General features: G+C 39.6%; 1 protein-coding gene and 1 pseudogene across 1 annotated transcript in view; both read left to right on the top strand.

The window, feature by feature from the left end:
* The window catches only part of LOC102252255 (zinc finger protein 420-like), a 254,464-nt gene that overhangs the window by 76,523 nt on the left and 166,146 nt on the right, over window positions 1-11,795 (top strand). The window contains exon 8 of the mRNA XM_014534314.1: window positions 5,354-5,427. Coding sequence (XP_014389800.1) covers window positions 5,354-5,427 — 74 coding nt within the window. The remainder of the gene's footprint in view (window positions 1-5,353; window positions 5,428-11,795) is intronic.
* LOC102250485 overlaps window positions 1-11,795 on the top strand; it is a 297,308-nt pseudogene that overhangs the window by 141,153 nt on the left and 144,360 nt on the right.

The raw sequence follows: 11,795 nt of genomic DNA, 5'->3' as shown, positions 1-11,795 counted from the left end.
ATATATTTTATTGATTTTTTACAGAGAGGAAGGGAGAGAGATAGAGAGTTAGAAACATCGATGAGAGAGAAATATCGATCAGCTGGCTCCTGCACATCTCCTACTGGGGATGTGCCCGCAACCCAGGTACATGCCCTTGACCGGAATCGAACCTGGGACCTTTCAGTCCGCAGGCCGACGCTCTATCCACTGAGCCAAACCGGTTTCGGCCATTTGTTACTTTTTTAATGAGCCTTGAGCAAAAATCAAAAGTGCAATATTTTGGTATCAGGACCACACTCTGAACAATTGAGCTAGCTACTCAGGCAAGGTGAGAGTATCCTTTTCTTATCTGTGGTTTAGGCACCCTTGTTGAAGATCTTTAGACCCTATCCAGGAGAATTTGTATATAGGCCTTTATTCTACCCTGCTGTATTTATTTCCCTCTGCGTTAATGTCTGCATTACAGGTTTTTGTTTATTATTTTTAATTTTTTTTATTGATTTCAGAGAGCAAGGCAGAGGGAGAGGTACATTGTTATTAACTTAATTAGGATACTCCTAAGGCTTAGGAAGAGCCATACTCAAGGGGCCAAAGAGCCGCAGTTTCCCGACCACGGGTTTAGGTCACTTTGGGTACTAATGACATCTGATAATGTTAGCATTTCAAAGTAGAATCATGGAATGTGTTTTTTTTTTTGTTTTGTTTTGGTTTTTTTTTTTATGGAACGCTTCACGAATTTGCGTGTCATCCTTGTGCAGGGGCCATGCTAATCTTCTCTGTATCGTTCCAATTTTAGTATATGTGCTGCCGAAGCGAGCACATGGAATGTGTTTTTCAACTTAGTGGTTTCTTCTTCAATTTCAGCCAGCAGTGTGTGTGTGTGTGTGTGTGTGTGTTTTATTTTGTTAATCCTCACCCTATTATGTTTTTTCCATTGAGTTTTACAGAGAGTAGAAAGAAGGGAGGGAGGGATTGAAAGAGAGAGACAGAAATATCGATGCGAGAGGGACATGTTGTTGTTTGTCTTCTTCATATGTCCCAAATGGGGTTGGGATCAAACCTGCCACCATTTGGTGGGTGGCTCCATGCTCTAACCATTGAGACACACTGCAGAGGGTAGTCAGCAGTATTTTATGCTTGACAGCATACAAATCATGTACCTTCTTAGGAACTAAACTGTTAATATTTCATTTTCAATTATGCTGTTATTCATGTAAATACATAATTAGTTTGTTATTTTGTAGTAATTTCTCTCATGTACCGGAACACAGCTAACCTCGTTGGTTGGTTCTATATACCATGTTTTGAGAAATTAATTAGATATATGTATATATTATTAGATATAAAGAGTCTGTGATTTGCAATACAGAATTCTGTCACCTATTAGCAAGATCATTTTATTTTCTATTTTTTTTATGACCATGGGAACCACTTAAAATATCTTAAGGTTATAACAATCTACCTTAAACCCGTAGCGTCAGTTGCATACAAAAACTCTGCTAATTGCTATTTCTACCCATGTACACACATGAGTTGATATCACGTTATTTTTTACATTGTCTTATAGCAGAGATTTAGGATTTTATTCCTTTTATTTTTTATAAATACATTTATATTTCAGAGGAGGAGATGGGGATAGAGTTAGAAACATCCATGATGAGAGAGAATCATTGATGGGCCGCCTCCTGCACACCCCATACTGGGGAACGAGCCCGCAACACAGGCATGGGCCCTGACCAGGAATCGAATTGTGACCTCCTGGTTCATAGGTAGACCCTTTACCACTGAGCCATGCTGTTCAGACTATTCCTTTTATTTTCTAAAGTTCCATAAGAGAAATCAAAGTGATATGTGTTTCTTTTTTAGAACACCACAAATTTTTATATTTCTCTATATTTTTCCACAAACAAGGAATCTTCATTATGTTCATATTTTAGTGTTGTATTGAATTTTTAAATGACCTCCAGAAGTAATTTCTTAAGGATTATTTATAGGGCAGGTCGAACAATGAGAAGGTCTAATAATGAGAAAGTTTTGGTGCTGGAAAAGTTTTTCCTCTCCATTGTTGATCATCTGTTTTGTCAGAATTTTTTGTTGGATGGTTTTTGTTCATTTATCAGTTCCGTGTTTTATTTCATGCCCTTTTTTTTACCCCCAATAGTATTCTGCTTAGAAACCCCCTAATGATCTTAGAGGACCTGTCTTTTCCATGAGAAGTTATATTTTTACTAGAGGCGTGGTGCACGAAATTCATGCACTTGGGAGGAGTCCCTCAACACGGCATTCACCCTCTCGCAGTCCGGGAGCCCTTAGGGGATGTCTAACTGCCATGGGTGTGGAAGAGGCTCCCGCCACCCCCGCTGCACTCAACAGCTGTGAGCCTGGCTTAGGGCTTCTGGCTGAGAGGCATTTCCCCTGTGGGAGTGCACTGACCATCAGGAGGCAGCTCCTGCGTTGAGCATCTGCCCCCTGGTGGTCAGTGCACATCATAGCGACTGGTAGTTCCACCGTTGAGTCAATTTGCATATTAACCTTTTATTATATAGAACTAGAGGCCTGGTGCACAAAATTTGTGCACTCAGGGGGGGCAGTCCCTCAGCCCCTCCAGCGCCCTCTCACTGTCTGGGAGCACCCAGGGGATGTCTGACTGCCAGCTTAGGCCCGCTCCCCATGGAGAGTTGGCCTAAGCTGTCAGTTGGACATCCTAGTGCTCTTGTGGAGGCGGAAGAGGCTCCTGCCACTGCCGCTGCGCTCGCCAGCCGTAAGCCCAGCTTCTGGTTGAGTGGCGCTCCCCCTGTGGGAGTGCACTGACCACCAGAGGGCAGCCCCTGCATTGAGTGTCTGCCCCCTGGTGGTCAGTGTGCATCATAGCGACTGGTCATTCTGCTGTTGGGCCAAAACTGGCTCTCCTACATCCCCTGAAGGGACCTGGATTGCGAGAGGGCACAGGCCAGGCCAAGGGACTCCACTGGTGCATGATCGGGGTCAGGGAGGGATGCGGAGGATGACCTGACAAGAGAGGGACTGCAGGAGGGCTCCAGGGTGTGTCCAGCCCATCTCGCTCAGTCCTAATCAGCTGGACTCCAGCAGCAAGTTAACCTACCTGTCAGAGCATCTGCCCCCTGCTGGTCAGTGCATGTCATAGCGACTGGTCAACCAGTTGACTGTCTGCCCTCTGGTGGTCAGTGCATGTCATAGCGAGCAGTTGAGTGGCCTTAGCATATCATTAGCATATTATGCTTTGATTGGTTGAACGGCTGACTGGACAACTGGGCACTTAGCATATTAGGCTTTTATTATATAGGATAGGATATTCTGTTAAGATAGTATTCTGGTACTTATGATACTTGCATTGTTTTTTATCTGTTCTCATGTTTATATTCATTCTACTTAGAATTCAGTTAGCTGCTTGCGTTTATATGTCTCTCCAATTGTCAGGATCTTACATGATTAATTTTTTAATATATATATTTTTTATTGATTTTATTTTTTTACAGAGAGGAAGGGAGAGGGATAGAGAGTTAGAAACATCGATGAGAGAGAAACATCAATCGGCCGCCGCCTGCACACCCCCCACTGGGGATGTGCCCGCAACCAAGGTACATGCCCTTGACCGGAATTGAACGTGGGACCCTTCAGTCCGCAGGCCAACGCTCTATCCACTGAGCCAAACCAGTCAGGGCATGATTAATTTTTTATATACCTAGCTATTCCTTTCCACATTCCTGTCTTTATGGGGTCCTCTTGGAGGTCGATTTATTAGTGTCAGGGATTTCTGAAGTTCTCTTCATATTTGCACATGTTTGTTGGCTTTTATTCATCAAAATGTTAATTAATTAACATTTTAATAATTTATGTACAAATTCTTTGATTATTTAATTTTTGTTATTTTTTTATTTTTTAAAAATATTTTTTATTGATTTTTTTTTTACACTAAGCAACCTACAGGATTGTTTTTTTATTATTGATTTTTTTTTTTACAGAGAGGAAGGGAGAGGGATAGAAAGTTAGAAACACGATGAGGGAGAAACATCGATCAGCTGCCTCCTGCACACTCCCTACTGGGGATGGTGCCCGCAACCAAGGTACATGCCCTTGACTGGAATCGAACCTGGGACCCTTCGGTCCGCAGTCCGACACTCTATCCACTGAGCCAAACCAGTCAGGGCTTAATTTTTATTTTTAAAATATATCCTTATTGATTTCAGAGATATAGGGAGTGGGAGAGAAAGATAGAAACATCAGTAAACAGAGAGAATCATTGATCAGCTGCCTCCTGCATGATTGGTGATCAAGCCTTCAACCCAGGCCTGTGCCCTGATGTGGAACCAAACCGTGACCTCCTGGTTCATAGATCGACCCTCAACCACTGAGCCACCGCTTCCAGGCAAATTCTTTGATGTTTTAAGTTGAAAATGTCTTTCATTAATGATTCTACTGTATTTGTTAATTCTGGTATTATGTTTTGAAATATCCCCTTTCGGTGTGGTGTTTATAAAATATTCTCTCATTGTATTTTTCTTTTGGATATATAATGTTTTGGTGATATTATATAGTTGTATTTTTCCCCCCTTATTGGCATTAACGTATTTATTTACCATTCTTTTTGAGATAATTAATATACTTGCATTAATGTAGTGCCAGTTTGATTACATTTATTCTGTTTTCCTGATGGTACACTTTTTCTGTTTCTTTGCATTACTTGATATCTTTTGTTGAGATTCTGGAATTGTAAACAAGCAGGCTTTTGAACATGCTTTTTATAGGAGGAAACAAATAATAACCATCTGTGGCACAAATTCTACTTTCGGTTAATACTATTTTCAGGATCTGTATTCTTGGTTCGGTTGTCTGTTTAATTTCCCATTTGGAAATGTTTTCTGTTTCTTTTTCAGACCCACAGTATCTTTTCAGGCTTGATATATATCTTCAGAATCACAGTCTTTGTGGTGTTTGAACTATTTCTCATTGTTTCTTTGTAGCAGCTACCACAGGGTATTCACCCTTTACTGCAATTCTGTTCAAACTCTGTGTCATGCACAAGAGACACATGTTCTTCAAGAGCCCTCAAAACAGAGAGATCATTGATCATACACTTTCTTCATCTTTCTCTCTCTCTCTCTCTCTCCAGTGAATAAACTGGGAGTGTTTTTATAATATTGCTACTGTGTGCCAGGGCGTTTGAGCAGGTATCATTGGCAAATGTAAGCAACTCTTTGATGTGAGTTTTCTTCATTGTACCTATCTTGAGCTTTGTTTAAATTCATCACTCGCTCTTGGAATCATCCAGAATGTCATTTGGTCAATACTTGTTGGTAACTTCAAGGTGCACTCATCTGATTGTCAAAACTAATAATTTGTTTTCTTTCAGCTACATCATCTAAAGATAACCAGGCCTTTATGCTAAAGCCCGGAGTACATGATTTATTCTCTGAAATAATACTGGTAAGATATAAAAGATGTTGCTTTGATAATGCACACTTAATGAAAGCCTTTGAATTTGAGAAAGAGTGTGATGAGAAGAGGTGAAGTGAATATAAATAGAACAAATCTGAAGCAGTTATCATAATAAAACTCTTGTTATAAAAGAAGTCAGGTGTATTATGCATTTGGGAAGGTCCGGAAAGTCAAAATCAACTTTTTACTGTTACGCATTCTTGGAAAGAGAATTTGGAAAAACTAGGAATTCACATAGTCTCTAGAATAAATAATTATTTGAATTGTTTAAAATGTAGAGTGGGATTAAACTTTCAATCATTTCTAAAATATATAAATTCATAATGTATCCATAAAATTAAAATGTGCTGAATTTGGCAATTTTTTATGATATTTTTTATTAAAAAATATATCTTTGATTTCAGAGAGTAATGGAGAGAAAGAGGGAGAGGAAAACAACAATGATGAGAGAGAATCATTCATTGGCTGCCTCCTGCATGCCTCCCACTAAGGACCATTCTCACAGGCAGGCCATGTCCCCTTACTGGGAATGGAATCATTATCTTGTTCATATGTCAAAGCTTAACCACTGAGGCATGATGGCTGGGCAGTTTGGCAATCTTTTAAACAAAGATTCATTCTTCCTCTGACAATTAATGTTTTGTATTTATTTTTTGTCTATAATTTTAATAAATTAGGAAAGCTTTTCCTATACAACCATCTTGGTTTAATGAGTATCACAGAATGGTTCTTATGGAACAAGCATTTTTCATAAAATCATAACTGTCAGTAAAAGTCTTTCTATCTCCCATTATCACCAGAGTACACATAATGGAGATAGCAGTTATCAATGGAATGAACATTGGAACAACTTTAAGCAAGAGTCATATCTTAATCATCGGACAAGTGAGCTTGCAGAGGACCGTTGTAAAAGTGGAAAAGTATTTGACCAAATGTCCAATCACAATATACGTCAGGTTATTCCTATTGTGGAGAAGACACACAAAGGAAGTAAATGTATCCAGTCTTTTCAGCAGTCTTCAAAATACCGTGAACAAGAGAATATACATGCTATGGAGGAGGCTTACAAATGGAATCCATGTGGGAGAGTCTTCAGTCAAATATTCAATCTAAATAGACGCAAAAAAGTTCATAGTGGAGAAAAACCTTATACATGTAAAGATTCTGTTAAAACGTCTATTTGGCCTTCAGGTTGTACTCTAAATCAGACAATTCATACTGGAGCAAAGCCTTGCAAATGTAAATCATGTGGCAAAGCCTTTAAATATCATTCATCTCTTATTATACATAAGGCAAGATTTCACACTATAGCAACATTTTGCAAACTCAGGGAAAATGGAAAAGACTTTAGTCAGTCCTCAAGACATACCCAACATCGTACAAATAATATTCAAGAAAAGTCTTATAAATGTTCAGAATGTGGCAAAACCTTTAGTCAGCCCTCAAACCTTATTCTTCATCAAGGAATTCACACTAGAGAGAAACCTTATAAATATAGAGAATGTGTCAAAGCCTTTAACAACCATACAGTTCTTACTAATCATCATAGTGTTCATACTGAAGGTAAGCTTTATAAATGTAGAGAATGTGGTAAAGCATTCCTCCACACCTCAAACATGTTTCGACATCGGAAAGTTCATACTGGAGAGAAGCCTTATAAATGTACAAAATGTGGCAAAGCATTCAGTGAATCCACAAACCTTAATCGACACCAGAGAATACATACTGGAGAGAAGCCTTATAAATGTACAGAATGTGGAAAAGCATTCAGTGAGTCTGCAAACCTTAACCGACATCTGAGAGTTCATACTGGAGAGAAGCCATATCAATGTAGAGAATGTGACAAAGCCTTTAGCCGGCCCTCAACTGTTACTATTCATCAGAGAATTCACACTGGAGAGAAACCTTATGAATGTAGAGAATGTGGCAAATCCTTTACCAGCCATGCAGGTCTTACTAAACATCAAGGTGTTCATACTGAGGATAAACCTTATAAATGTAGAGAATGTGGTAAAGCATTCCTTCATGCCTCGAACATGATTCAACATCAGAAAGTTCATACTGGAGAGAAACCATACAGATGTAGAGAATGTGGCAAAGCATTTAGTGATTCCTCCTCCCTGAATAAACATCACAGAGTTCATACTGGAGAGAAACCTTATAAATGTAGTGAATGTGGCAAAGCCTTTAGCACTTCCTCCTCCCTTAATAAACATCACAGAGTTCATACTGGAGAGAAGCCTTATAAATATAGAGAATGTGGCAAGGCCTTTAGGCAGTCCGAATCCCTTAGTTATCAGAGAGTTCATACTGGAGAGAAGCCTTATAAATGTAGAGAATGTGGCAAAGTATTTAGCCAATCCTTCTGCCTTAATCGTCATCAGAGAGTTCATACTGGAGAGAAGCCTTATAAATGTAGAGAATGTGGCAAAGCCTTTAGATGTTCGTACTCCCTTAATATACATCAGAGAGTTCATACTGGAGAGAAGCCTTATAAGTGTAGAGAATGTGGTAAAGCCTTCAGTGATTCCTCAAAACTTATTCGCCATCATAAAATTCACACTGGAGATAAGGCTTATAAATGTAGAGAATGTGGCAAAGCCTTTATCCGGTCCTCACACCTTACTTATCATCAGAGAGTTCATACTGGAGAGAAGCCTTATAAATGTAGAGAATGTGGCAAAGCCTTCAATGAGTCCAAAAGACTTAATATACATCAGAGAGTTCATACTGGAGAGAAGCCTTATAAATGTAGAGAATGTGGCAAAGCCTTTACATCTTCCTCTTCCCTTAATCTACATCAGAGAGTCCATACTGGAGAGAAGCCTTATAAATGTAGAGAGTGTGGCAAAGCCTTTAGATGGTCCTCACAACTTACAAAGCATAAGAAAGTTCATACTGGAGAGAAGCCACATGAATGAAGAGAATGTGGCACATCCATTGGCAGCTCCTCAAACCTTACTGCATATTAGAGAAGTCATACTGGAGAGGAGCCTTATAAATGTGAAAATGTAACAAAGCCTTTAATGAGTGTTCCTGCCTTATTGTACAGCAGAGTTTATACTTGAGAGAAGTATTACAGATAGGAGGAGTGTCAAAAGCCCTTGACCAGCAGTGAGAAGTTATTGAATGTCAGAGAATTCTGACTGCAAATAAGCCTTATGAATATGAAAAATGTAGTGAAGCCTTAAAAGTCATGCATGTATTACTGCACATGAGAGACTTCATACTGCAGAAGAAACCTTTCAAATGTAGAGCATGTGCAAGATCCTGTACTTTTGGAAGCTACCCACTGTCTTCACTATTAGAAAAGTGTAAACAAGGAGCCTGGAACATGGTTCAACCTTGAGCCCTGGCAAGGGACAGAGTTATGCACCGATTGTTTAGTCGAGACAATGGGGGCTCAAGCTATTTCCTGACCAAATAGTCTCAGAGTAAATCTTTACTAATATTTACTGACCTTTAAGATAGTCCGTCTGTTACCGGAATTGCCTGCCTGACCAAGGGATATATGTGTATCCAAAATTGAATAAAAGTTTGGCAAGGCCTGGTCACCAGTTTAAGTCCTTCCCCTTGTGTTGGACTTTCCGCCTGGCTCCCAATATTTCCAAATTATTACTTCTTGTCTCATCTCTGTCATTTTCGAGTGGCCCTTCTCCAGATCATGAACTCTGAAACCACACGGGACGTGGCTTGCACCAAGAGGTCAAAATTTACTGGATATCAGAGACTTTTATAGTGCAGGAAATTCTTACACTGTAGAAAATTTGAGAAATCACTGGCTGGCTTGCCTCAGTGGTTTAGCTTGGATATATGAACCAGGAGGCCAGAGTGCAATTCGTGCTCAAGGCACAGGTCCTGATTGGTGACTCAATTACAGTTGTGGGTCATTCAAGAGGCAGCCAATCAGTGATTCCCTCTTATCATTGATGTTTCTATAGCCCCAACTATTTTCCTTTCTGTGTTATAACAATGGCATCTAAACTTCTTTCTCCACATCAGCCCTTCAGGCCCCTGTAGCTTCTGTTCAGTACTTTGGAATTTTACTAATGATGTAACTAACATCAGAATTTGGCAAATATTTGCTTTACATTCAGGAAGCTCACCATTGAATTTTTATGCTGGATTCTAAAGTTTTGAATATTATTAATTTTTGGAATATAATAAATTGGCTTCTGTGTACTTTATAACTGGAATGATTTCTCTTGTCCTGATTTTCATTGGAATCCTGAAGAAATTTCCAGTGTTACCTCATTAACTTTTTCCTTCGGGTAGAATCAACCAGTGTAAAACCAATTTTATTTTCAATTAGTTGAATGTAGCTGAATGTTGGTCAATCTAGGGAACCCCAGAGTCCGTGGCAGATTTGCAGTTGAAGCATTTTATTATTTTGCATCAAAAATTATTTTGTATATTGACAGCATGACCACAGGTATGTTTATAGGCATTAGCTGTCCTTGCAGTGTTTTCCAAACCGTGACTGTAAATTCCAGGGACAGCAGGTAAACAGAGATTGAAATGAAAGCCCCACATTCGTTCCTTCTCCAGTGTACTGTTGTAAATTTGTATAAGCTGGTAATATCAGATGCTTTTCATGGGCCGACCCAAAGGATCACACAATAATTAAAGAAACTAGATATTGGATACTCTTCTACTCTACTCCCTGACATTCCCATGGAGCATTCATATGTATAAGAATCTCCTGATATTTTGTCTCTAGGTCTCTATCTGGACCAGGGGCTTTATGGTTTTGTTCTGTTTGGGACAAACTATTGGATCTGGATCATTCATAGGAATTTGATGTCACCTAGACAATAGTTCCATTTTCTGCTACTGGAGTGAGGAATATCGCAGAGGTGTGTTAATATAAAATAAAAAAGATTTGTTTTTCACATGGTCATTGGGAAAATAGATGAAGCAGACATTGTTTCTAGGTTGAGAGGTCCTTCTGTCTTCATTTTGTCCAGAATGCATATCCTTCTACTTTGGGGTGAAAAGCTCTAAGTCCAAGATTTCAACATTTTTAATCTCATGGCGCAAATGGAGTAATTATTGAAATTTAGAGGTCTATCAAAGTATATATTTGGCAATCTGTCGAAAAAATGTCTTGCCGTAACCGGTTTGGCTCAGTGGATAGAGCATCGGCCTGCAGACCGAAAGGTCCCAGGTTCGATTCCGGTCAAGGGCATGTACCTTGGTTGCGGGCACATCCCCAGTAGGAGGTGTGCAGGAGGCGGCTGATCAACGTTTCTCTCAATATTTCTCTCTCATCGATGTTTCTAACTCTCTATCTCTCTCCCTTCCTCTCTGTAAAAAGTCAATAAAATATATATTAAAAAAAAATGTCTGGATTTAACTCATGCTCACCACACCACTATTACTGTGCAGGCCTTTGTCACATTTTATTTGACAATCTATGGGTAATGTAGTCTGTGCTAGTGAGTAAATAGCCAGGTGTTCCTTGTTGTAGCACACCAGTTTGGCCAGTGTGACATTCCTTTTGATAATCTCTGCTATAAATTTATCCAATCCATCTTGTCTAATGAGTCATTTAAGACTAATTTTTCCTTACTGACTTTTTTTTTCTCCGGCAGATCTATCCAGTGATGTCAATGGGAAGTTAAAGTCCCCTTCTAGAACTGTATTAATTAATTTAAAAATGCCAATAACTACATACCTATCAATAATCACTTATAATGTAAACGGGTTAACTGCTTCAACCAGAAAACACAGGGTAGCTGAATGGATATGAGATCTATACCCATACTTCTGCTGTGTAAATGAGACCCATTTCAGATCAAAAGATGTTGGGGTCCAACCCCAGCAGGTCCAGGGGTCCCCAAAGGTGTGGACGGAGTCGGCAAAGAAGGAATGACACGGAGACAGCCTTCAGTTGATCAGCAGCCTAGTCAGGACCTCTAGCCAGGATCTCCAGCCAAAGTTCTGGTCGGAGTTCTGGTTAGGAACTGATCAGGATCTGATGTTTATTGTCTTGTTACATCTATATTTATACCAGCCGATTTTAATCCTGTCAATTTCTATTACAAAGGTTAGGGCGTTTCTTATCTCCATTCCAGGGAGTAAAGATTATGTAGCTTAACTACCCGCCTGGCACTTAATTAAGGGGTTGTATCCCCTCCCTAACCTCGGGGAAAAATCCCCACCTGGGGAAACAACCTTTCTCGGAGAGGTGACCTTGGTTAAAACACATGGCACTAAGGAGAGCAAACATATTAAGAACAATATGCTATATATGCCAGGTCCCTTGAAACATATGCTGTGCAGATGTTTCTTTCCTGCAGCGACTGTGTCAAGCAGCAAGGATGGACCGGCTTCCAGCAAATTCCCCCTTTTTT

The sequence above is a fragment of the Myotis brandtii genome, unplaced genomic scaffold, assembly GCF_000412655.1.
Source record: "Myotis brandtii unplaced genomic scaffold, ASM41265v1 scaffold1289, whole genome shotgun sequence".
NCBI lineage: Eukaryota > Metazoa > Chordata > Mammalia > Chiroptera > Vespertilionidae > Myotis > Myotis brandtii.
The sequence above is the reverse complement of the archived record's forward strand: the minus strand, read 5'-3'. Positions and strand labels throughout refer to the sequence as shown.